Below are 27,651 nucleotides of genomic sequence, written 5' to 3'. Positions count from 1 at the left end.
GGAAGAGGAACAAAAGCAAATCCTCGATTAACACCATAAACAAACGTGCTTGACTTTGTGTGTGTACAAAAGACACAAGGGATTAGCGTTTTTAGATGTCACCCAGAGGCGAGTGGCGAGGCAATCTTCACGTCTTAACCCGTCAGCTGTGCCTTTGTATAAAAACAGCCAGTGCCTGTTATCATGTTCTCCGACGAAAACTTGTTAAAAGAAAAACCTCGAACTTGTTGAAGAGCACGGGGAATGCACCTTTAACAGTGTTGTTCTCTATGGCAGAATTATATCGATTTATTGGTACTGAAATCATTACATTTTGCATATTGCTCAATGGGCACAATTAAATTTGAAGGATATTCCTTGAGGAAGACAAAGTTATTTAATTTCCAAGTGAAGAGTTCAGGTTCCGTTACAATCGGGAGTTCTTTTACAGCTCGCAGAATGGACTCGTCAATATGCAGCTAATGACATCTTAGTAAACGCCATGTTCACCACTGCACTAGTAACATGTAGTTGGTGTCAAGAACCTTCAGCTCAATACGCTGTAGAAGTGTGATGTCATGCAGGGTCGTCTCCTAGAGCGACTGTTCCAAACAATGTCTGGTTTCCAATTTTCACCGTGCAAAACATATGGGAGCTTTAGGTGCACATTTTGTGGTTGAGATTTCTCAGACATTAAGAATAAGACTGGAAAATGGAACAGTGCTTTGAGCTGACTGTATTCATCACTCAGAATGTCACGGATGCCATTATTTTTTTTTCAAAGCGTAAAAAATCGATAAAAAAAATGGGCCCGTGCTATCGCTACGTAAGTCCAGGTTTGTGTGGAACGGTCGTCCCGAGCAACATGTGACTTCGGCGGCGTATGATCTACCCACTTCTACAGCGTATCGCTGTAACAGGTTCAATGTTAGTGATAAACAAAAAGATATATCACAGGCAAAAAAATAAAATGTCCATCTCTCTGCTTCGAAGCTGGTAGCTGAGGTTGAGTTTTCCTTTGCTAAAAAAATCCTGATGGCTGAAGCCCTTTAAAAGGGCGTTTCCTCTGTGTCTTCTGATATTGGAAGATAGGAAGACAAAGTGACTTCCTTGTCAGGCTCAGTCTCAGCCTGGAGAACCTGGTCAAGATTTGACATCTTCATCAAGGTATCGTTGATTTGTCCCAACTGATTTCCTCTCGGCACTAAGCAATCGTCTAAGACCTCTTCGTCACTCTTGTTCTCCTCCTCTGTCGGGGGGCTCCTCCGTGATTTGCCACGGGTGGAGGAGTTCCTGGTGTTGCCGTTCTGCGACTGCTCTAACTCCTCCTGCGAGACCTGGTACATGGGGTTGGTGAAGCCTCGGCTGTCCTGCCTAGACAGTTCAGGGAACCCCCCTCCGGGGTAGGCGGCGGGTGAGTGGGGCTTGGGTGCCGCGGGGGTCTTTCCCGGTTTGTCATCGTGGTGAATCACACCGGCGTAGATGTTGGCAGCAGCGAAGGCGAATCCGCCGATGGTGCTGTTCTCGGGGAGAAACTGCATTGTGTCCATAGCTATTCGGAAGGGAAAATGCAAGACAGAAAGACAGTAAACTACATGTTCATTCATTTAACCCATTACTCCCTGCACCGCCTGAAACCACGCGAGTACTCTATTGTTTTAGGCATTCTTCAGGGAGTAAATGCAATGTAAGGCAATGTAGTACAGGTACTATTATGGGTTAATATAAGTAGGGAAAATGAGGGGGGGGGGGGAAGGAGGGGACTGCAAAAAGTACTAGACTCTTGAAAGAGTTGACCAATGGAAGGAAAAGTTGCATGGCTATAAAATGGCTTGAAGGCTTTATAATTAGCACTTGTATTACATTGTACTACATTGTATTTACTCCTTGATAAACCCATAATACCAATATGTGCTGGGGCAGTTGGGGCAGTATAAGAAACAATAGGCAGTGGACTTTTGGGCAGTACAAGGATTAATTGGTTAATGAAATAAAAATAAAAAAATCCTGGATGATATAAATTGTCCTCTCCTTTTTTTTCTTGAGAAATTGAAATTGCTGCAAACTGCTATTTACCAAGCTGAAATAAACAAATTTTCAAACATTCTCAAAGCTTTTAAGAAAGTCTATTGTGGGAAGGAAACCCTCTGATTTTTTCCTTGTTTGATCGTTAGTGGGAGTGTGGCCTAGTGGTTAGGGTTCGTGACTCATGATCAGAGGGTCAGGGGTTCCAATCCAGCTGCTGGTCATAAGTTTTGTCCTTGGGCAAGCCACTTCACCCCCACTTGCCTCTCTCCACCCAGGAGTATAAATGGGTACCGGCATTCAGGGGTGGATCCAGGATTTTCAAAAAGGGGTGGCACAAAAACTTTGTGCGCGTTGCACACATAACGAGACTGAAGCACGAAATCCCTTGCGGGCGGGGTTGAGGGCACTGGAAGCTCTACGATTTTAGATGTTCTCTCCTACATCATGAGTATTTTAAGCCATTAAGAGCAAAATTCGCAATGTTTATTTTTTAATTTTAATAACACTAATTTTTTCTATCAAATATAGAATTTAAAGTCACTGTTGATGTTAGTTGAAAATGAACCCCAAAATTAGAAGGTGCTGATGACAGCCCCCGGGTGAAAAGAAATGAACATGTGTTATTTTGCGAGAGAGCGGAGCGAGCGAGCCAAAAAAGTCATGTTTGCTATTAAAACATACATTTCTACCCAGAAACTTGCCTTGCAAACAAATAAAATAAAATAAATTGAATTTCATTAGGGGACAACCTGCCCCAAGCAGCCCCTAACCCCACCCCACCCCAATTTGGTTGATGTTATTGTCGTTTCATTTTTTTTTTTTTTTTTTGCTTGCATCATCATTAATAATATCCTTTTCGTTTTGCCCCTCTCCTTACTTAGTATATACACTAGTCTTGTATACACTTTATCCACCATTTTTTCCATGTTCTTTTGAAGTCTGCAGGCTAAATAATTTAAAGGGAAAATACAACATTTGCAAACATCGAAAAATAAAACTACCAAGTTGTTACGAAATACCTTACTAGGATGTTGGTAAATGACATGCTAAAGCATCCTCTAAAATTATGGCACCTGGTGTGAAGCCATTTTCAAGAAAATGGTATATTTGTATACATTTCCAACGCTGGTCGGCCGACCACCGTTGGAAAAACCTAACTATTTTTCAATTACTGCTCCAAATTTACCATTTTTTTTTAGTCTAAATTTTGTTTAGCTAGCTATTGGTTCCATGTTCATGAACGGGTGCAGGCCAGCTAGACTGGTTCCCTTACCTTACAATTTTCCGGTATTTTTGATCCATTTCATCTTTAGTGGAGTCAGGGAACCAGACTACTTGAATATTTTTGTTTTTCTTGGTTTTTCCAGCATTTTCGAACACAAAACGTCAAACATGTCAGTGCAACAATATTTGATCTATTATAATAACCCCCCAAATAGTTCATTTCTGAAAATTACAGCAAAAGCCAATGATGTACATTGACGAAATGAATCGTCTGCATTCTGCAAGTGTTGTCGAATCACTTCAAGAAATGTCAAGGCCTGAGGAAAATTGTTTATTTGTATTTTTGGGGGGGGGGGGCTCCGATTTTCTTAAAAAGAAAACAAAAAACAATCTTTTATTTAACGGAAATGCAAACTGCATCCAAATTCCAATTTCCAAAATATGAAAAACTTTGCCTACACAAATTTCCCGAAAGCGGCAGCATTCCTGAGCTGCCGCTTTCACATACAAGGTTTCAAAATAGTCACATACAAGATTTCTGGCTACGCAACCAGCAGTCCCAGGCATCACAGAGGAGCCTCCTAGCAACAGTATTTCTAAGCAACCAGGTTGGAATGTGATGGGCATGCAGCCATGCACCTGTGGCTCAGATAGCTAATCACTCCAGTTGCGCGTGGAAGGAAGTCATATTCATGAAAGCAGACGGTCCGTGATGAAAGTAACCAATGGCATATTTATTGTCGGGAACCAGCTCATTTCATTGGCTGAGATACTATCATCACTGTTTATCATCTTAGAATCTTCCAATTACTGGCGGCAAGTTCTCAAAGGCCTTAAAGTTCGGTGGCCTACAGCTGAACCCAAATGTATATGCTTTGTAACAAACAAGAGTGGCATTGTATCAATTTGAACAATGCGGCTATCAATCATTCTCTGGAAAGGCTTTTCGAGCTGAGATTTTATTTGGGCATTTTTCTCAGAGACAGGGGAAAACTTTATGCGAAAAATGTGAAATTTTACCTCCGTGTTGTGTACATGCACATAGATAAACGATTGGGGGATGATATTCCAAGTCCAAATAATTCATTAAATGTAGGGCTCCCGATGTCTTTTTTTAGTAGTACGATTTTATTCTTCGCTTATTTAAAAAATAAAACTGCATGGCCTACATTATTTTTGTAAATGTTACTCTAGAATATAATTATTTCGGAATACATTTTGAAATTAAGTTTGAAGTCAAAGGGCTGTTGATAATCTTATTCGTATTCCTTTTAAAATTAGGAAAAACTAAGCATAATTCGTATTAAAATTTCCCCTGGAATCTACAAAAGAATTAACTGAGAGTTCAGAACTTAATGGGCTAGGGTGTTTGAAATCGTTTTACTTTAAAAATAAATCGAGAGAACAAGACATACTAAATCGTGTTAAAATAACCCCTATTTATTTGATGTCTCTCTCTATCTGAGGCTGGGACAATATTAAAGGGATGACGATTAATTCTTCGTGTATTTAAAAAATAAAGCGCATGGCCTACATTATTTTGTGAAAATGTTTTACTCTAGAATATATTTTGGAATATATTTTGACGCTATTATTTGAGGGATGTTGTTAATCCTGATCATATTCATTCAAAAATAAGAAAAACCGAGCATAATTCGTATTAAATTTCCCCTGGAATCTACAAAAGAATTAACTTAGAGTGCAAACTTTAACGGGCTAGGTTTTTTTTTAATCATTTTGCTTTTAAAAAAATATTTCGAGAACCAGATGTAAATCTCTCTCCGAGGCCGGGAAAATAAAAAAAGGGAATGACAATTTTATTCTTCATTTATTAAAAAACACATCGCCTACATTATTTCGTGTACCGGTACATGTTCTACTCTAGAATATATTTTGGAATATATTTTGACATGAAGCATTAAATGCAAGTGCTGTATTAAATGTGCCCCCTATTCCAGCCGGGAAATAGAAAAGTGTCTTATAAAAATATATTCTTGCTTTGAAAGAAATTTTGAGACAATGATTGACAGGCGACCTTCAAAACTTATACATTGTATATTTTTGTTGATAATTATGTACGATAGTTATGTTCAAAGCGATTGATTTGATGACCGCCAGTCCGCCCGCCATAATGACTCCTCAAAAACGAAAAAGATAGCCATGTTCTCAAAGGGATGTATTTAATGCCCGCCCGCCCTAAGACGACTCTTAAAAAAAAAAAAAAAAAAAAAAAGGTTGCGAAAAGGGGGGGCACGGGCCGGGTGTGCCCCCATCTGGATCCGCGCGTGCCGGCATTAGCCGGGAAGGAACCTGCGATGGACTAGCATCCCATCCAGGGGGAACGGAAATATTCTCAGTTGTTTCATGACACTGAAACCGGAGATAAACGCCGGACTGATGGGCCTCATTGGCTCGTGACAGACTGTACTTTTGTTTGTTTGTGTCTTTTGTTTTTTAATGTCCAATCTCACAATCTTTTCGCAGCACAGATGGTTTCCCCTTTATCACAGGACCTCATTTTTTTGCATCATGCTTTCCGATTGTCTATCAGTGGTTAATGAGGTACCTCACACTGTAAGACCGAAGATTGAATCATTTCTGGACAGAACTTACTTGGCGAGACGATTTGCGGTCCATCAGGCATGTTGATGACTGTGACCTCCATGCCGTCTGCCTGCTCCTCATGGTCATCCAATCCTGCTGTCTGCTCCTTGGCAAAGTTGATGAACACCTTGGAGCAAAAAAAAGAAATCAACTTTTTTGTTAAAGATATGTAGGATCATTCTCTTTTGTTTGAAGCAACAACTTTGCTCAAAAATCTTCAGAAGGGTGGATGTCAAGTTGATCACCTGACCTTTGGAACTTTTAGCTAGCGGCTCATGTACATTTGCGAAAAACAGAGAAAAAACATATGCAGCGTGAGTAACTCCAAATGTAGTGTCCGAAACCCAAATGTCAGGTCATTTTTTTAGTGAATTTCTGCATGTATCACTTTCAAAATCTAGGATATTAAAACCCAATTCATAAGCTTTCTTTTAGTACATTAGAATCATTCGAATCACTCATGTAATTTTCAAGTTACGGAATTTTAAACACAACCACCATTTTAAAGTTCTGTCCATGGATCAAAAGGTAAGTGTTCTTTCAGCAAAACGAAAGCAAATCACATAGGGATGTGTGTGAATTATTTTCGTTTTGCTGAGAGAATGCACTTTTTTTTGTGTTACCCATAGAGAGAACTTTATTATTACCCCTGGTCACATTCCAAATACCATCTCAGCTCTCTGGGAATATACAGCTCGATGCTGCCTGCAAAGCAGCTACGATCAATCACAATAACCATCTCTGCCCTCACAGGTACCCATTTGCTCTTGGGTGGGGAGAAGCAATGAATGACAAAGTGCCTTGCCCAAGGGCACACGCACCATAGCCCCAGGCTGGACTCGAACCCACAACCTGCAGAATTACCCACAGACCACGAATTCAATACTCCAGACCTAGAGGCCACAGCACTCATTTCACTGCATACTTCATTTGAAAAACGAAAATAGTTGACAACCTACCTGGTCCAATGTTGTCTGGCTGACGGAGTAATCCTCGATGCAGAATCTCTGCTTGTTGGCATCAAAGGCACCGAAGAGCTTGGCCAGGGATGCGCTGGCGGACGGCATCTGGTACTCCAGCATGTTGAAGTGGCGCTCACGGAGTATGGTGTACGGGAACGTCTCAGCCACAAACAGCATCAGGGGTTCCATGATGGGCGGATCCCCGCCCACTCGGATGGATATGGTGTAGCCGTCACCAAACCTTGGCGAATCAACAAAAGTTGAACATAATAACAGAGTCTTATAAAGCGCACGTATCTACCAACAATTAGGTTCTCAAGGCACTGGAAATTATGTCAATTATTAAAGAAAGCTAAATAAAGTTTACGAGAAATAATGATTCACAAGGTGCTGTGGCGCATATTGCAGCCACTGCCAGAAACACCGGGGCAAACCCCTTCTCTTAGCGATAAGTGCTACTGGGTTTCTTTAATGTGCATTACACAACACACGGGACTTACGGCTTTACATCCTATCCAAAGGATGAAGCAATAATGGTAAAGCGCCTTGCTCAAGAGCACAAGCACCATGTTCCCACGGTCAGGATTCGAACTCATGTACCATGGCACACGAGTCGAACACCGTAACCATTGGACCACAGCGCCCCCAACAATGAAAAATGTGTGGTTGACATCGCAACAAGGGCCTTGTTTTCTGGAGAGGGGTACTTTATGTATTTTTTTAACCCAAAAAAGTTCACTCTGCCTTTCCAAAATTGGGTTTGAGTTGGGGGCAAGGGCGGATCCAGGGGGGGGCCAAAGGGGGCCATGGCCCCCCCCAAAACGAAACCAATTTTTTTTTTTTTATATGTGACATCGCAAAAAAGGCAGGCAATGAGTACACCACCATATTTTCCTCAAAAAAACATTGGTTAAAGTGGTCAGAAATTGCCTCAGATCGCACCACAGAGCATCTAGAATCCAAAATTTTTTCGGGGCCCTTAAGCGGGCCCCGAACCCCACGCCGTAATTTTTGGACCCACTTTTTTGGAGGACCAAAAAAATTTTTGGCCCCCCCCAAAATTGTGTTCTGGATCCGCCCTTGGTTGGGGGGACAGTGACACCATGCCTCCATACTTCCTCACCCCCTAGTTATGCTACTACATGCCCAATACATGAACATAACCTATTGAGAATTGGTACTGTACAACTGTAAGGGAAAACAAAACTTCAAATCAATTTTGTAGCAAAATACAAAGAGTCATCACAATGCAAGCTTTTCAAGACTACCAACTGACATACTTGGATTTGAGATGCTGTGTGCTGCCGATGCATTTGTATCGACCGTTGACCATGATGGCGACGCGGGTACACAGGGCCTCACATTCCTCCATACTGAAATCAAGACAGCCATTCAAGAAAACACATCTGAAAATATGGTCCTTACATGTCACCTGTCATCGCGAAATGAGCTCAGAGTTGGAAATTGCCATTTTTGCAGTTCAGGGGGCAAATTCAAAATACAAAGGAGTGGTCCATATTTTGTTTTCAGGCAAACCTCAATCTGCAAGTCCTGTTCTACCTTTCTCTAATTTCTTTGGTTCCATTGAATATCTTTAAATAAATTTTTATCCTGTTTTAACAGCTGACTGTTCATTCGCTGTACAACAACAGCTGGATTTTTAAATGTCTTTTTGCAGAAATTAGTTTTTACAGTTTCAAGCAAGTTGGCGGTCTATATCTGTTACTGTAATCAGTGGCCCTAAATGTTAAATACCATTAGAAAGCTCTTGTTCTGCAGAATGCAGATAAATGAATATAAATGAATAAAATAAATCTCAATTTTAAAAAAAGTCTGACGCAGGTCACACATGTGTGGTTTATTTGTTTTGAATTGCACCCACAAAGAAGTGCAAGTAACAACTTGAAATCAGCTAAAAATGAATAGAAAATTGGAAGAGTGGACTACCCATCCCTCCAGATTGTTTTTGTTTTTGTTTGTTTGTAAGATCAAACCTTAGCATCAGGATTCAGGATTGCAGTGTGTAAAATAAGATGACACATGGAAGCTGTGGAGAAGCAGCTGATAGCTCAAGAAAGTAGTTTGAAAAAGAGGCTGGGTGCTTCATCCCCACGAAATTTGAAATCCATTTAATTTCTTTTCTTACTTAATGTAAACACTGCATTAAAAAAAACAAACTTAATTATAAAGCAATATTTTAAATGCCAACTACTATCACTATATTCCCCTACTAACTGTGTCTAAATACTTATTCCATTTTGCAATATCTTTAAGAGACTCAGGTTTGTATTTGTTTTGGCAAAATTACAAAAAGTTCCACAAAATTTGTGTTAAAAATTATAATTAATATTAACAGCCAGTTTTTACCTGTGGGAAGTGAGTATGACTGAGCGGCCTTCCTTGATGATACTGGTGATGCGATTCCAGAGAAAGCGACGAGCTTTGGGGTCCATTCCTGCTGTTGGCTCATCCTAGAGGATAACATTTGAATAAAAATACAACTAACTGAATATTCATATGGAGAATTTTGCCACCCATATGTGCAGAAAATCAAAGCCCTGCATGCTCTGCGGTCACACACAACGGTGCATTGACCCGGCGACCTGCATAGCCCCACTGCGTAGACCGGACTATACATAAACAGCAGGTCGATCCTCAGAACAAAAGCGATGTCTGATTTGACAAGAAAAGTGCCCCTTGTTCTTCTCAACCAATCTAAACGGTTGTTACATGAATGGAAAGCTTATTATGTTATCTTTCAGAAACCGTGCGAGGTAATTGTATGCGACCGGGTTCACACGTGTGCTGTTCGAAGAAGTAAACCCGCACCCTCAAAAATCGGGGAAATGTGCCGTGACCTCCATAGGAAACACGAAATTTTCACTGAGTTGCCCGTTTTTCAATGAAAAAGTGCACATAATTATTCGCCTTTGATCATGAAGAAATTATATTCATGTGAAAGAGGAAAATCTGTAGTTTGTGATGCGATGCGAGGAAGTAAGTTAACCCAACACACTTTCCGCATATTAACAAAAATTTGCTCAGAGCGCCTAGACATGAGCCAGTCTTCCCACGTAAACAGAGCTCCACTAGTGGCGAGTGAGCAAATGCTCACTAGTTCTCCATATGTTTACTGAGCAAAGTTTAGATATCACACATTGTATTATTAAGCAATTCTTCCAGAGAATTACAACCTTTTGGTGTTTTATTATGAATCCTGATCAATGGGGTTATATTTAACAATTGTTCATTTATTTTTCTAATTCTTATTTTAACCGGGTAGCCCATTCAGTGGAATCCACTGGTCTCCCATGGGGCCCAGTAAAGAGAAGACAATGTGAAGAATTTACAATTTTAGATGTGGGAGGAAAACCCGAGAAGAATATTCTGAGGAAAATCCCCGGAATCAAGTAGGGACTGAAAACCCAATCCACATATTGGCCCAGGCAGGAATTGAACCCGGGTCACAGCGGTGGAAGGCGAGGAAAGTACCGCTACACCAACCTGACTACCCTTTATGATTTTTAACACCCAAGAGACACATAGCACACGAGGTGAAGCCGAGGGGACTAAAAATGACATATCCCACATCACAGCAGTCAACATTATTGGGCCTTATTCATGAGGTGGCCATTTTTGTCAAGTTCCCTGAATGTATTTCATTAATTGTTAACTGTTGAATGGGATGGCGCCAGATTATTTATGCAGGCATAATGCAGCCTTATTTTACAGTCAATTTTTTTTAAATCTGGCTTTAAACATTAGGGAACGTTTAATTACAAATTTGAAATTATTCATTGAAGCAGACTGGAATTAATTAGTAATTAACTTGCTTTCATTTCTCTACACAAGTTCCAAAAACCAAGATTTTACCTCACTCTCAATCCAATATGGCCGACTCGTGAATAAGGCCCATTGATTTGTTATATTGTGCCAATAAGCCTAAAAGATGACAGCTCGTGACTTATACTAGGCAAGAAATTAAAAAAATCACTGCAGTGAAATGTTTTGATGACTGCAAGCTTTCGTGCAAGAATTGAGGCAAGCAGCTACAATTCTCAGTCGCGAGGTGTGGGCCAGCCCTAAGGGTGCAACAGTGCAAAAAAATTCCCATAGCCACTAGTGCTAAATGTCCATACTTCAAAATTCTTTTAAAAATACTCAGAACTCTCACAGGTATTTAAGCTGCACAGAAAAATGATGATCAACATGTCATCTTTCAATTTCTTTTCATTTTTTGGTGGGTTGACCATTGACTTTTCGAGAAATTCTCGCCCAAAGAAGACGACCCCTATTTTCCCCAAAGCGGAACGGTAGCCATCTTGAAAAGCGATCCCTCCACAACATGGCAAAATAGCGCCACTTTCGAGCCCAATTGCATCCAAAATGCTCAGAATTGGAAGCCCCGGGTCCAGGCTAGAGGTTCATTGCCATATCTCTTCAATACCCCAATGTTATGGCTCTCAGAACTCTGAACATGACATAGCAAACGCTTGCCTGTACAACACTATTCTTCCGTCAGACCATTCAAAACTTTCAAAAACTCTCCTTGATGGAACCATTTGGTTAGAAATACTACAAGCAAACTTCAACTTGGCAGCCCAAGATCGCGGACTAACCAGGAATATAAGTTCTGGGTCTCCTATGAGGGCTATAGCTGTGGATAACTTCCTCTTGTTGCCTCCGCTGTAGGTGCCTGCGACGCGCTTGGCGTACATGGAGAGGCCCAACTTCTTGATGCCCCACTGTACAACCTGTGACGAGAAATGAAAAAAATTTGTTTGACCAAACGGCACAGATTAATTGCAACACTCAGCAGCCGACTTCACAAAACGGTGCGTAACTTACGCCATGTGCTGGACTTAAGCAACAAATCTGTTGCGCAGCTGCTGTAATAAACTTACGATCGATTTCACCAAACTTGGTGTAGCAGCACAACGTTTTAAATAATCTGAACATCTTGGACGAGGATAATAGCAGCATTTACGGCTGTTTGTCGGTCATGAAACAGTCATTTTGAAAATAGTTTTGTGGACTCATTTTGAAAATAGTTTTGTGGACTTTCATCGGAATCATGCGGCAACTCTACAAATTGTGTCATGAGTAAAAATAGCATTTCATTTACTTCAAACACAAAGCTGTGAGTGTCTTGTATCAACCTTGATAAGTTGTACAATGACAGGCTCCACAACATGTTGCAATCGTTGCAACGATTACAAATTCTTACGCCACCTAAAAGGATTGCGCAAGTTACGCCATAAGTTGTTGCGCAAGTCGTGGACTTATGCACTATGAAACTTGCGTAAAATCATCATAACTGAAATGTTGCGCAGCCTGAAATGTAGCGCAAGTTACAAAATAAATTGTGGTGCAAGTGGAGTTAACGCAATTGCGTAAAGTTTCATGAAATCAGCTGCAGAAAGTGCAGTTCAAGCCAAAAATTCTCAAAATCTAAGCTTTAGGACAACACCGTCTCTTCCTAAAAGAAGTGTATTTCTTTTTAAAAGTCATAATGACATTGTTATTTTGGAGGAAAAAAAGACATTTTCCAAAATATTAATGACATTTTTTCGCAACTAGCAACCCAATTTTATCGGAAACCCTGTTAAAAACTTCTACAAGTTACAACATGCATACTGGAAAAGAGTCCCCCCCCCCCCCCCCCGATTTCTGCAAAAATTTCAAGTTAACCACTAAGCTAAAAAAGAGAAGGTTAAAAAGCTATGAATGGTTCAAAAGCTACGAACTTGTGCAAAATCCTAGACCCACAAGCTTACAACTGAAATCAAGCCTGAACTTGATTGAGTTATGCCTTGGAAAGAAACTTCAAACAAGCCAATGTGGCAACATTTATAGTTTGTGTGCACAAATTTGAACAGGGTCCCCTAAGTTTTAGGGACCCATAATGTTCAGCCCCCCCACCCAACTTTTTAAAATTACCAAGGCTAGACAGACACTTTCAAGTTTTTATCCCGATCAACTCCCCTTATGCTATTATTATTATTTATTTATTTTTGGTATTAAAACCAAGGATTCCTCAAAAAGTGCCCTAGTCACTGGAGCTCGCAAACCTCAAGCAACCTGTAGAGAGGAGACAATGAGAAGCAATTACAGTTTTAGAGGCGGGAGGAAAACCCCCCTAAGAAGATTTCGAGGAAAACCCAAGGAATCAGGCAGGGACTGAAAACCCAATCTACATGTTGGCACAGGTGGGATTTGAACCCGGGTCACAGCGGTGGAAGGCGAGGAATGTACCGCTCCACCAACCTGCTACCAGTTGGCAAGTTGACTTAACAACTACCTTCCAGAGGAAACAAAGAGGTCTGTGATTCACCCCCGGGTGTGGTTGGTGAGTAGGGTGGGGGGGGGGGGGGGAGGAGGGGATAGCACAGGCTTCGCCACACCTACCTTGTTAATATCAGCTTCGGGAATCCCTCTGAGTCTGGCGTAGAAGGCCAGATGTTCCTCGGCCGTCAGCAGCTCATTCAGGGCGTCAAACTGCGGGCAGTAGCCGATGTTGTGTCGCACTTTCCTCATGTCCTTCAGGATGCTGTAGCCCTTGACGTAGGCTGAGCCCGACGTGACTTGTGTGTCTCCCGTTAACATCTTGAAGGTGGTGGTCTTCCCTGCGCCGTTCACTCCAAGAAGTCCAAAACACTGCAGGTGTTGTGAAAAAGTGTCGAGGCAAGAAGTGCTGTCAAATTTCGCCAGGTACATTTTTGCTGGTCCCAGAGTACATGTTTTTTTTAGTGGTTGGGGACAACCCAACCACTGTTTAGAATTGTTCTGATCAATCTTCTTTGTTTCTTTCCTTCTTTCTTTTTTTTTCTCCGGACAATAATTCTCCACAGGTTTTCTCCTAAACGGTTTAAGGTATGAACCTGTAACTTCTAACATATATACCGACTCTCGTCCCGAGTGGTGCACATTACTCTGACATCATGATGACGTCATCAGGTGTCAAATTATAAGCAATTAAAGATTTCTACATTTAATCTTTGAAAATCAATATAAAATCAACCGTGAGAGACCTGAACTTGACTGTTGCGGGAATGTGTGCCTATATCACGTGACCCTTCCTTCCGGTCCAAACCGGAAGTGCCTTATAGTTTGAAAGCAGAAAAAGATGTGAACCTGCTTTCAAAGATGTTAGTCTCTGGCTAGGTTGTACTTTAGAAAAAAATTACCATTGACGTCATAAAATGTTAGAACTCCCTCTAGCGGCAGGTTGAAAAATGTCAACAAACGCGAACCTCTAGTTTTTGTTGAAAATTTAACCAGTAATAAACTATATTTCAACAATGTAGGAAACAGATTCTCTGAATTTTGAAAAGTCAAAATGTTTACCTCTCCGTATGGAATGCCAACACATATCCTATTGACAGCAGTGAAGACTCCATTGCTTGTGTTGTAATCCTGGGGAAAAAATCAACTCATCATTTAACAGCAGTATTAAAGTAAACCTTGTTGTTCATGATAAAATCTACTTTTCAGATTTTTATAGAATTGTTGTCAGATCCCTTTAGTAAAAAGTGAGCATTCTTTGGGGTTAGACAAATTTCAGCACAATTCAGAAGTTTGTAGGAATAAATTTCAGAGAAGAGAATTTAGTTAACAAATCAAATAAGCAATAAGTCTTGGAAGGGGCATAAATCCGAGGGGGGGGGGGATTATATACCCCCCACACACACTTTTTGACCAGGGGGATGGGCTACTGAATCATCGCCCTCACTTTTCCTCGATGAGAAAAAAAATGCGGTTTTAGAGGTATTTGTCAAACATCCCAACAACCGAAATGTATTAGATAGCACTGAAAAGTGGAGAAACAAAATGCAAAAGCTTTCAAAATGCGCCGTTTTGATGTAAACGCGAGTATACATATTGATATATATCCTGAAGAGTGCCCCCTAGTGTAATGTGGCGCCTTTTTTGATGTAAGCGCGAGTATACATATTAATATATATCTTGAAGAGCGCCCCCTAGTATAATGTGGTGTCCAGCCCCCCCCCCCCTTCGAATTTCCACGGCCGGGCAATTTTTGATTTTGATCATCCCCCATCCCTCCCCCATCCCTCCCACTTGCCGGCACAGATTTACGCCACTGACTCTTGGTTAACTTTGTCGATTGCAACGTTTTTTTTTAATAACTTGTTATGACAGACCTTGGTAAGATTCTCCACTCGGACGATGTCATCGTCGGCGCCTCCAGACAGCACACGCTGTCTCTCGCGCACTACGTCGTCATCTTCAAGGGCTAGTGGAATATTCTCTGATTCAATGTGTCTAAAATCACAGAGAGAGGAAAAAATAAAGGTAAATTATCAAAAGAATTATGCAGTAAAAAATGCTGACTATAACAGTATGAATTTCAGGCATGAACAGTAAATGGTACTTAATGCCTTTTCACATTGTCCAAAATCTCCGGGTTGGAACCGGTTCCAACCCCGAGATTTCTTTCAACCCTTTTCCCACTTCTAAAATGTCAACCTGGTTCCGACCCGGGTAGCGTGCTCTAGCCAGATCCAAATCAACCCTGGCAGGGACCAGGGTTGAAATTCTCAACCAGGATCAAAATTGCATTTTTCGGCGTGAACCGTGTCGAAAATGATGGTGTGAACCGCCCCCCGTTAAGTTCACTCGCGGCCAATCCATGTTGAGTTGAGGTGCGATATTCTACCGAAAATCTGACACGCCGTGCATATGTCCCGCCACCATACCCATCATCACCATCACATTTTGTTATGTTAATTCATTAACAATAAACCAATTAGAAGTCTACTTGGGCAAAGCGCCTATCCCTGTAAACAAATAATATGATTTGGCAAGTTGAGGGAAATTGATTTTTATCTATAAACAATCTATTCACAACAAAATACTAAAGTCTGTGTCGCGGTGTAGAGATGGCAAAAATATTTAAAAATACGTACTGACCCATCGTTTTCTGTTTTGGAGTTTTTACCAGAAAAACTTTACATACATGTAGAGCCCATCCTCAGATGTTTCTAAATCTTTAATATTTCTCCGTTTTCCCAAATAAGAGCCACTGTGGAATTGTTATTATGTTGTTTTTTTCTTTATAAAGGTAGTAACACCTGGATTCAAGGCTATGGAAACCTACAATAAAAGTCCATGCGCTGTGCCAGCTTTGTCGATTTAGTGCCAATAATGAAAATCAATATCATTTTGATGACCCGACCTTGCATGTGATCGGTGTGTATACGAACAGCTACACGAGATGTATAACAATGTACAGTATTGTGGTTTGTGCAATGAAATGTGAAACATTCAGTTCAGAGAAAACTAACTGATTTCATGCAACGTTCACTGAGGGGACTGGCACTTTGGTAAGATTTTGTTGCAATTCCCGGCCCCTATCTCGATGAGTGTTTCCTTTTGTACAAACCTATATAAATGTTGATATGTCTGTGCATAGGGGTAGTGGTACTGTACGTGCCAGCAGGGCCAAGTTTTACTTGTAGTGTTCAATAATTAGCTGTTTCAGTGTACCCACCGAAACGGAAGGTGGTAAATTCACAATTCTTTTTGTAATAGGTTTGTTTGGTCACAGATACACACAATTTCAAAAAATTTGTGACGTCATCATGACATCAAGAACGTGATTTTTTTTAAACACATATAAGGGTATGTCCAATCGTTTCGAAACTTGGTGGGTAGGTATGTATTGATAATGGTATTCAAAATCTAAAGTGACGTCATCATGATGATATCATTTGATTTTTTATTAATTTTCAAACTTTTAATATTTTCTTTCTTTTTTTCTAATTTCAAAAAGTGACACTGATAAAATACAATCAGATTGACTTCAAAGTAGGTACAGACCAAGACCCTAAGCTTGTATTGTTTCTAAACAAATTACGTCGTGATGACGTCATCATTAGTCTACATTTTCCTAAATTATAACACCAAATTCACTTCTACACAGCCCAATATTTTTAGAAGAATACTCATGTAAATGTACATTCGACTTGGATGAAACTCCTACACAATGTACATGATAGTTGTTGCTAAAATAGTCGAAACAGCTATGTATTTGTCCATAAACACAAGTCTAGTTTTTTTTATTTTTTTTTTTTATTTTAATTTTGGTTAGATTCCCCCTACCATTTTTTAGTAGTGTGTACCCCTGATAAACGTTTCCCTGTTCCCCAGTAACATGACTCCCCCCAGAGCAATAGTCCCTTTGATAAGAACATGTGCTGTGCCACCTAGACCACAGACCCCTCAGTTAGCAGACCGGTGGCAGAGAAGAGTGTGCTCCACTGTTTCTAGCTCTCTTTCCCCTTATTCTTTGGTGTGCCCTGCGCTGTGAGTGTTGTTCTGCCATAAAAGTCATTGATTTTCTTCCAGAAATGTATTTTAAGGTCCATTATATTATTACACACTGTGTTAGTTAAGGTTTTAGTCTTGGTCTTTGATTAAGGGAATAAGTGTGTGTTCGGGAGGTATTATAACACTCTTTTTAAGACCGGTGGGAGTCTGGATGGGTGATAATTACCCGAGGCGAAGCCAAGTAATTATTACCCATCCAGACTCCCACCGGTCTTAAACAGAGTGTTTAATACCGACCGAACACATATTTATTCCCATTCATAAATACCTTTTCGGTCAAAAAAACAAATCTTTTCAGTCCAAAAATCAAAACAAGACAAAAACTAGACGTTGCCAACCATTTTGTTCAACAATTTTACTTCATGTTTTACGAAACTATAATATGGAATGCCCCTCTACAACTCGTTACCTTATAAGGACATTGGCGTGCGTGTCGCGCGTACTGCGCAATGTTGAGCAAAACGCAGCTGGGCTGGTGTAGTGTGAATTTCGGACCATGAATACTGATTCACTGGTAGTATTGCGCATGCATACGTGAGGAATAAGAACGTTCAACCAATGAAATGTTAAACGGCATTGGATTTCATGGGAGTCCAAATTTCATGTGACACTGGAAAAGTGTTTAAGACCAGCTAGCCATGTCTTTATCATCCATTTAAGACCGGCCACGTGACGGGCTCTCGACCAATAGGAATGCGTAAACTGTCTTAGGTATTTATGAATTTAGGTTTAAGTATTGGTTTTATAGGTTTAAAGTTGTTATTTGGTCATTTTGGTTTTCTTTTAAGTCTTCAGTTAATTTCTATTCTGGTTTTTGGTCTCGTCCTGATTTTTAGTTCTTGTAAACTCCTTTTTATCCTTTTTGGTTTGAAATCTAAAACTGTGTCCCTTGTCTCTATCAATTCGTTAATAGCGTTACCTGCACGTGATAGCCCCACCATAGGCGATTGTGCAGTAGCTTACAGATACAGATAATTCAATTTTCTCGCGACTTTTCCTTTCAAAGATCCTGAGTTAAGGTTAGTTTGATTAGTTAAAAATCCCCATAGAGTCTTTTTAGTGCGAGTTCCCCATAGAGCTATATTAAATTAATAGAGCGCTAACTCGATGTACAAAGTAATGTCTGATGGGCGCACCCATGTTTGTGCACAAACCTATGGAAAACTCAAAATTTTGTACGACTTTTGTACGGCTATTTGCATATCTGCGTTTGTATTCCACACCGGTGCGTCATCGAATCCGATACGCCCAAAACCGAAAAGCACGATCAGTAAATGAGCGTTTCATTTTGCTCTACGCAAACAGCGCAACATGTGTGCCTCCCTGCGCTGCAAATGCTTTTCGCCGTGATGTTTATTGAACCGTCATAACGCGCTTAAGTTGTTTGCGTATCTTCTACTTGCCCGTTGCATTTAGAGTACACTTTTAAAATTCAATCCATCTATTTTGATTGTGTTCTACAAACACGCACATAAATTCAAAATGTCTGCGCCCAGAGCGGCTTCAAAGCGTCTCCGTGCACAAGAATGAGGAGTTAGCGCTCTAGTAATTTAATATAGCTCTATGGAGTTCCCCCATAGTGCATGTATGTGTCGGTTACAGTACCGTGTTTTTTTTTCCTGTTTAATATTGCCTGTTAAAGATGTGTTTCCCATAATATTTTCGAGTTTGAACTTAACAAATAAATTTGTTTTTCCAATTGCTATTTTCCTAGAAGTCTAAAAGTTACTCACTTTGAATGAGACATCAAACGAAAAAAATCCACCAACATTTAGTTATTGAATTATTTCTTCACAAAACTTTGAATAAGTGGCTGCCAGACAATAATTCGGCTCTCGCAGGACGGGCTCATTCGTTCACAAAATGAAATTCCTTTTTCAAAGGGATGCAGACGCCTAAAATCGGAATAACGTATTTTTTTCTTTAAAAAAAATACAAGTTGAAGATTGGTTAGGAAAATGTTGTTGTTGTTGAAGGACACGGGCTATGCATCTTTAACGAAAAATAATGGCCTTACTAGCACAAACAAAATTGGTCCATAGGTACATGTAACAGGTTACACGAGTTTCAAATTTTTTAAATATTATTTTACTTCCATGATTATTTTAAAAGGTACGTTGGAAGGACACGCCAGCACCCCATCAATTGGTGGATGAAGTAGCCATCTACCCGGTGACTTTGTGCCTATATGAAGGACATTAAATAATGAATTGGCTTTTGATAGAATCAGAGGGCAACTGACTCTTTGATTCTTCTCTCGACTAACGCAAATCCAGTCAGGAAATGTTACTGCACCACTGCTAAACCGATCTGGTTGAGTCTTATTGACAGTAAGCTGGGCATGTTGCAATGGCTCTTAGAATGAGTTTCTTGATTTTAACGTTAGTGGTAGGAGCAAGTTATGTCATTCTCCTGGTCATTCTCACGGGTCACTATAACTCTGCATTTGGACGGTATCTTACCATTGCCCATCAGCTGATAAAATCTAATGGTACAGACAGTGTGAAGAACAACGTCTCAAACTTGAAGACAGCAAATACTCTGAGTTCATACGACAGACATGACTCCAGGCTTATTGTTAACTCCCATGAGTACAAACTCCTCGTAGATGAACCTCGAGCCTGCTACGATGCCGCAGGGGCCCCCAGGGAGGTGTTCTTGTTGGTGCTCATCACAACAATTCACGCCCACACCGAGCAGAGAGAGGCAGTTCGCGAGATGTGGGGAAGCCCACGAGAGGTCAGGGGAAAGCAGATTGTCACACTGTTCCTGTTGGCTCAAAACAAGGATGCTAATCTTACGCATATGCAGCAGGTGGTGGAAGAGTCCAACAAACATCACGATCTCCTCCAGGAAGATTTCCAAGATGCCTACAAGAACCTGACCCTCAAGACCATCATGGGTATGAAGTGGGCCAGTACGCACTGCCCCCACGCCTCCTTTGTCATGAAGACAGATGATGACATATACGTCAGCTATGACAACCTGGTCAAGCACCTGACCAACCTATCAACCCCATCCAAAAATTATGCTGTGGGGTGTCTAATCAGAGATGCCCTCCCTTTCCGGGACCCCAAGAGCAAGTGGTACATGTCAAAGGAATTGTATCCTGGACGCATGTACTCGCCATACCTCTCTGGAGCAGGATACGTGGTCACTGGGGATCTGGCCGGGAAGATTTACCAATTGTCTTTGAAACTTCAATACCTGCACATCGAGGACGTTTTTGTGGGTGAATGCTTGAAATCATTGAATATTATGCCAATGGATAGCAGTCAGTTTACATGTTGGAAAAATCCTGGGCATTCCTATTGCCGTTTGCAGCAGATGATCACCATTCACGAATTAGCTCCATCGGAAATGCGTAAGATGTGGAGCGACCATCAACACCAAATTAAATGCTATAATGAGACAGACTTAATTACATCTTGACTGCTTTGTTTGTTTTACATCTGTTTGGCTCTGCTCTTGCCATTATAGCAATAGTGTGAAAACTTCAAATTAGGTTTTGCCCTGCACCGACGTATAAACACTGTATACTCAGTGTGTTACCTCCCGAGTGAAAGTTGGAAAAAATCATTTGGGTGGGACTCAAACCCATGACCTCCTGCCTTCTAGTGCAGACGTCTTACCACTCGACCACCAAGCTAACAGGATTGGCTGGCTGGTTCGAATCTGATGTACATAGCAGCGGGTACTGAGCATACAGTGTTTATACGTCGGTGAAGGGCAAAACCTAATTTGATTTACATCACCCCGATGCAAAATTCCATCTTATGAATAGTGTGAGAGCTTGTTGTGCAATAGTATAAGGGTGGCCTGGCATATCAGTGACCTTTTTAAATTTAGTTAAAAACACTAGAGATTCGCGTTTATTGAGTTACAAATGCAGAGTGATCGGGCAGACAACTAATTCATTAGACACTGACCAGTTGAATGTTTTTATGTCAGAACAGAAAAAGGATTACTAAATTTTGCAATTTTTTTTTTCTTTTTTAAATGCATCTTTTGGGGTATGATAAATTTCAGTATACATTTTATGTACACGTACAAGTTATTTCCAGTTTGATGACGTTATCAGTCACAAAGGGGAAAGTGAATGTACTGATTTAGTTCAGAGAGGATACACGTTCATCATGAAGTAAAAAGAACTTATGAAGCTATGGAAATTATATTAAAGTATATGTATTAATATCACCTAACTTCCGGTTTGATGACATCACAGCATTTGGAAGCCAATTAAGGTCAACATTGTAACGGATATCATTATTTAGGCTACTAACACGGATTTATTGATGGATTTCAATTTTAATGATCATTTTCAAATTCTCCCTACAGTAACTCCAGTCTGAGGACGTCATGAATTTGAAACCATCCACAGTCATTTGCGATTGTTCAAAGAATATATAGGGGGAATTTGGTAAAATTATGAAGGCTGGTTTTTAAATTTTATAAAGTTGAACTCTATTTGATGTGCCGCTAGAGGGCGCCCTTTCGGTGATGACGTCAACATGCTGTTTTGTGTGTTTGGCATTCCTCACTAAACACTCTCACTAAACACTCTCACAACTTGTTTTCCGTAGTAAAATGCTTCCATTTTTGAGTTATATTCAGTTTTCATTTCACTTCCGGTAACACCGGAAGTGAAGGTCAGGCGGTTTTGTGCCCGGGAAAAAGAAATGTTGCTCAAGGTACTGTCTCCCAACTCACGAAAAAGGAACACGATACTCTGTTGAGTTCAAACGATATAGTTCAAACTATTTTGTCAAATTCTGCCCTTAAATCGCTTGTAATTTGATACCCGATGATGTCATGATGACGTCACAAAATTTATAACATCTTTGGACCGAGGTCGAAGTGCATACCAGGTTTTATTATCACATCAACCGTTTAAATCTTGGTTTGTTTTGATTTGAAGCTCATTTCTATATTTTGAATTTACCTAACTTTAACCTTCGAGTAGGGTTAAAAAGATCAGACAAATTTGACTTTGGTAATTCAAAATGTTTATCAAGGTATGGTCCATCATTTGCTCATGAGTTATAAATGACATAAAATGGTCATCTACTGAACAAAAATTGCTTGTAATTTCGTCACCATTTTCACGAAGAGCCACATATGTGGATTTTGAAGAAAAAGCGTTTTCGAGTTAATCGCAAAAGAAGTTTCTCCTATTCTAAAACTGCAAAAAAATACTACTTTGCAACAACTTTGTGCAGTAAGGAAACATTCACATGATTCTATGAGAGCTGAATTTTTACGTGAACCCAATAATTAGAATGAATACAGTAGTTAATTAGTGAAAATTATTTAGTAAAGATATCTGTCTCTTCATGGAAACGAAAATTCAAGTTTCCAACATTTTGGCCCTCTCTGTTTAACGTGCGCAGCTGAGAATGTAACAAAGATATGTGGCTCTTCGTGAAAACAAAAATCTCAGTTGATCTACTTTTACGCATTTCCGTGCAATAGGTTTTGTACGCGTTCAAGGCGCCAAAATGTATGTGGCTCTTTGTGAAAATGCAAAATGCAATTATCAAGATTTCTGCCCCTTGCATCATTAATGTAATTTGGAAATTAATGATGTTTTGCTTACAGAAACATGTCACAATGGTTAAGTACAATGTTTTAAAGCAAAATAGTGAAGAAAAAAAAATAAAATCGAAATCGAAAAAAAAATGGTAATTTTTTTTAAATATGTTGCTCTTCGTGAAAACGGAAACGATTTGATATCTGATGACAGGCCTCACTTTGATTTCCTTCACGACAAACTGACCTTGGCTTGAAGAAGAACTCGTTTTCAATCAGCAGTGTCAGAGCAAAGAAGCCGATTCCGATGATGCCCAAGGAGAAGATGTTCTGGCCGACGTTGTCCCATTCTAATGGGTTGTATGGTTCGGGTGTAAGTCCTAGTACAAACACAGAAACCATTGGGTATCCTTGGGATTAACAATTTTCCAAAATGGAGAATTAATGAATCGGTTTGAATCAAACACACTTAGATTCTGATGTACAGAATTCAATGCAAACTTTATGAAGGGAATAAATATCTGCTTGGCTGGTATTAGACAAGTTCCTTTAAAACTGGTTCAGGGGACTGGACGCTGATAACGGCCTGAGCCGAATATTCCCATTCATAAATATTTTTGATCAAAAAGTCAAAACACATAAATTTCCAACAATTTTGTTCACAATTTTACTGCATGTTTTGTGAAACACCCCTCTAGCTATATTTATGGTATGTCCAATACATATTTAATAATGGTACTGCAATACTAACAATCTCCTCATATGGAGATTGGCACGCGAGTGGTGCGTATTGCGCGATATTGTGGTGCAGAAAGCAGCGGTGCCGGTGTAGTGTGAATTTAGGACTCTATGAAATACGGACACATTGGTAGTATTGTGCATACCTAGGTGGAGATCAATTAGGAGATGTGTGAGGGTCAACCAATATAAAAGGGTAAAACGGACCAGATTTCATAGAGAGCTCGAGTCCAAATTTAATGTGACACCCGAAAAAGGGGTTTAAAACCAGTCGATGTTTTAAAACCACCCAAGTGACAGGCTCTTGACCAATAGGAATGGCTATACCGTCTTAGACATTTATGAATGTTGATTAGCTTCAACTCATGCAGTAAATTCTTGATACTTCATCTCATTAAAACTTAATTGGTATGCAAATCATGTGAAAAATTAGTATCTTGAAATTTAGTGTGAACGTCAACAAATTGGTATTTGGAATTTAACACAATCAGAAAAGAGTAGCCAAATGCGGCCCACTCTAAGAATTTTTTTTTAAATTTTAAATTAAACTTGACAAATTAAGAATAAAGATGAAGCTCTATTCACATACTCAACTTCACGATTTTCAGCTGTTTTTTGTTTTAATTTGAAAAACGGACTCTCCAAGGCAAACCCTTGGTGGCGCACTGCATTGTGAATCGCCAAATTGACTGTCCCTCGTACCAATCACTCGTGGGGTCAATGGTCAATTTCGCTCATGCTGCTGAGTCGGTAAAAGCGGCTCAGGAAAGCATACATCTGGCCCGAGTGCTCGGACAAATGCGTCAGAAATATAGGCTTTTCGTCAAGATTTAGCATGTCAAGATGAAATATTGTTGTGTGTAATGATTATATTGTGCAGGTAAATGCATGTGTAATATTAAACTGTGCGTATCGGGAGCTGAAAAATTTGATCAACAACTTCATTTTCTGCGTAACTTTGAGTCATTATTAATATACTGACAACTCAGTTACTTCTACCACGCGGTCTGGATAAAATTTCCATCCCCTGTCAAAATTCAAAGTGCGGACAGTGGTCACATTTGACCATCTTTCATTTTACCATCATCTCGGTAAAACCTTCCAAAAAACAAGTCCAGTGTGGACACGGCTATAGGCCCTCTGATAAGGTTTGTGCACAAAACCTTCGGCGCTTGGGGTTTTGTGTAGAACGATGAGTGGACCACTTTTTACGGCAATGTGTCAGCAATGCTACAGTAGCAGGCATTTTTCGCTGGCGGTATGCAGAGCCGTGAAAGTGGGCCCTGTTATGTTGAGCTATTATAAACAAGGGCAAAATGGATGAATGCACAAGACCGCTATACAGGTCACATTTTTGAGCAAATGACTGTACCAATTAGGGCCTACAATGCCACTTTCTGGGTACAAACACCAGACAAATCCTGTTCATTGAAGATGTTCTGTAACTTTACTTCAATGTACAAAAACTGAAGATTGCAAAAATGTATTTTCTTAAGTCTCATCTCATCTTTTTAACTTTAATTGAACACAAGTCTGCTTTTATCCATGTTTTAGTTTTCATTTTAAGCGTTACGTGTATTTGTTTGTGTCCATACATTTCCTTGTAACTATGAATAACTGTGTAATTGGGTTTTTTAACATAAATGTGAAGTTTTTACAGCATTTTAATGGTATTTCATCTATGTGCGGTACTGCGGTACTTAAAAAGATTACAGTATTTTACAGTTTCTTTATGATTAATCCTTCAGATTAATCCTTCAGATTTTTTTAAAAATCTGGTTGGGTTTAAAATTGGGATTATTTTTTGTTTCTCGTTCTATTGTTAAGCACTTTGAGGAATATTTGATTCATATTGGGCTATATAAATGCTGTTTAATTATTATTATTATTAAGTGTAGTAACAAGTGAACTTGCGCCAATAAACATGGATAAGTGTACAAAAAAAGACATCGTTACAGTGCATTTCATTCCCTCCAGAATAAGACCTATTACACAAGCCGATATACAGGGTGAGTAAAAAAAACCCGGAACCCAAACCCCAAAAAAATCTATTTCATATTTAAACAAATATGTAGCACCAAAAATAATAATGACTGGAAAGCCAATTTCATAAGCTACTTTTAGAGGGAAAAAATACTAAAATTGCTCAATCTATTAAAAAAATATAACCATTTAAACGCAATGACCCTAAAACCTGTTTCCTCCAAAAAAGGAGCAATTTATTGTGTATGGAACAACAAAGAAAATGACACAGAATACTTGTTTTAACAACTGTAATACACAATATCTTCACTAACAACCCTGGTTAGGCAAACAATATGATTTATAAAATCCACCTTTCTAAAACACAGGCCTTCAAAAGGACTTTGTTGAATATTTTTAATTTTTAAACTCGCTGGTGATGTTTGAAGACAAATGTGATAATCATTCTTGAAATTGCATTTTTGGACGAAAGAGGTTTTAGGGTCATTGTGTTTAAATGGTGATATTCCTTGAACGGATTGAGCAACTTCAGTAATTTTTTTTATCTAAAAGTAGCTTATGAAATTGGCTTTCCAGTCAATATCATGTTAGGTACTACATATTTTTTAAATATGAAATATAATTTTTAGAGTTTGGGTTCCGCTTTTTTTGACTCACCCTGTATCTAGCAATCCTTTGCTTACCGATTTCAGCATACAGGTCGTTGGTGAGTGAGTTGAGGGCCATGTCCACCAATCCTCTGCCGAGGCAAAACGGCGGAAAAATCAGGAACAGTTTCATCATGGCGTCATTGACAGCTGTCACACTCTGTAATGTAAGGAAAAGCATCATTTTTTCTAGTAAAATCAAACCAAAACTCAAACAAAAACACAAACAACAGAAAAATTGTCCTACACGCCTATCATTAGTGTGAATAAAAATAGCACAATTAAGCGGCAGCACAAAGTGGGTCACTGTTGTCACTCATATGGAGCTGCAAAATTTGGGGGGCAAAATATATTAAGTCCAAGTGTTGATGGGTTAACCCTAACTCCCTAGCGTCTTTTACCAGGAACTGGACCAAGTCTATCAAAATCCATCAATCACTGTGCGTCTAATACAAAACAGATGTACATGACATAATGGAATCCACCACTGATGCACTGGTTGACATGCATCGACTTGCTACACATGGCTTTTATCACAATAGCAGTACAGGTAGCTAGGCAAAATCAATCGGATACCCCTAGCACTGCTTCAGGCCATTAGGCCCAAGTCCACCATACTCCATCAATATTTAGTCACGCCAGGCCTTCTGGACCAAGTCCCCCAAAAAACAATCAAAATGGGGGGATGGATTTTGACAGAGTTGGGGTGGTTAGGGTTAATACATGTATAAACAATTTGCTCAGCATCGGCATTATTAGACAGTTTCAGTAGAATCCAATTCAACTGTTAATTCACGGTGGCGAAGCAAAAGCTTTATTATAGCTTTCTGAAGCCTCCCCAATTCATCACATTCCACTAAAATTGTCATTGTTAAATAATATGAAAAGACAACAAAACATATTGAAATCAAACCACGATTTCTGAAAATTTGGCAACATTAAAAAAAAGTCACTCAAGTGGAAGAACAAAATTTTGTGGGAAAATCACATCATTTTGGAAATGTGGGGTGGGGGGAGGGTGGTCCGACCAAAGAATGTTTTGAAAAAAAAAAGAGGGGCCCTCTTTTTGTACCCCCTCTTCCATGCCATCTCGTTTGTACACAAACAGCATTGACTTATCTGAAAAACCTACCAACCAAAGTGGCAGCATCTGATTTACATTGGAACCTTACAGATGGGGGTTTGTGGGGTTCTTGCATTGCTCTCCTTGATCCCTCTTCTTTAGAATTTCTCTTCTTTACAAAGGCCGACTTGAGGGGCATGGGCATCAATCGGTGGGGGACGGGGGAGGGGGGACAAGTCCCCCCACTTTTTGAAGTGGGGGGGGGATATCATATCGTTTGGTCCCCCCCCCCCACTTTACTCATACCCAATAAAAATTATAGCCTACTATAATGATTTAAGTTCAGAATAGCTGATTCAATGACTCCAAACTCAAAAATGATGTTTAAAAGATGATCTTCTGCTAAAAAAAAATTGTTTTAGTGGTCAGAAATTGCCTCAGATTGCACCACAGAGCGTCTAGAATCGAAAATTTTTCGGGGCCCTTATGCGGGCCCCAAACCCCACTCAGTTAGGGCTTCGCACATTGCGCTTGCATTAGTGCT

The 27,651-nt window shown here is 39.8% G+C and overlaps 2 protein-coding genes across 2 annotated transcripts in view; one reads left to right on the top strand and one right to left on the bottom strand.

Annotated features, from left to right (window-relative positions):
* Positions 1-14: 14 nt before the first annotated feature.
* Positions 15-27,651, bottom strand: part of LOC119742801 (phospholipid-transporting ATPase ABCA1-like) — an 89,590-nt gene continuing 61,953 nt past the window's right edge. The window contains exons 40-50 of the mRNA XM_038218976.1: positions 26,081-26,204; positions 22,924-23,056; positions 14,960-15,080; positions 14,145-14,213; positions 13,206-13,454; positions 11,417-11,551; positions 9,165-9,268; positions 8,078-8,170; positions 6,795-7,038; positions 5,845-5,962; positions 15-1,531 (exon numbers count right to left, since the gene is read on the bottom strand). Of these exons, the coding sequence (XP_038074904.1) occupies positions 1,029-1,531; positions 5,845-5,962; positions 6,795-7,038; positions 8,078-8,170; positions 9,165-9,268; positions 11,417-11,551; positions 13,206-13,454; positions 14,145-14,213; positions 14,960-15,080; positions 22,924-23,056; positions 26,081-26,204 (1,893 nt within the window). The 3' untranslated portion in view covers positions 15-1,028. The remainder of the gene's footprint in view (positions 1,532-5,844; positions 5,963-6,794; positions 7,039-8,077; positions 8,171-9,164; positions 9,269-11,416; positions 11,552-13,205; positions 13,455-14,144; positions 14,214-14,959; positions 15,081-22,923; positions 23,057-26,080; positions 26,205-27,651) is intronic.
* On the top strand, positions 19,265-20,677 carry LOC119743192 (beta-1,3-galactosyltransferase 1-like). Its single transcript, XM_038219572.1, has one exon. It carries the CDS (start codon positions 19,497-19,499, stop codon positions 20,577-20,579), a length of 1,083 nt encoding a protein of 360 aa, XP_038075500.1. The 5' UTR covers positions 19,265-19,496; the 3' UTR covers positions 20,580-20,677.

The sequence above is a fragment of the Patiria miniata genome, unplaced genomic scaffold (assembly GCF_015706575.1).
Source record: "Patiria miniata isolate m_02_andy unplaced genomic scaffold, ASM1570657v1 HiC_scaffold_6, whole genome shotgun sequence".
Lineage (NCBI taxonomy): Eukaryota > Metazoa > Echinodermata > Asteroidea > Valvatida > Asterinidae > Patiria > Patiria miniata.
This window is presented reverse-complemented; position numbering and strand designations above follow the sequence as displayed.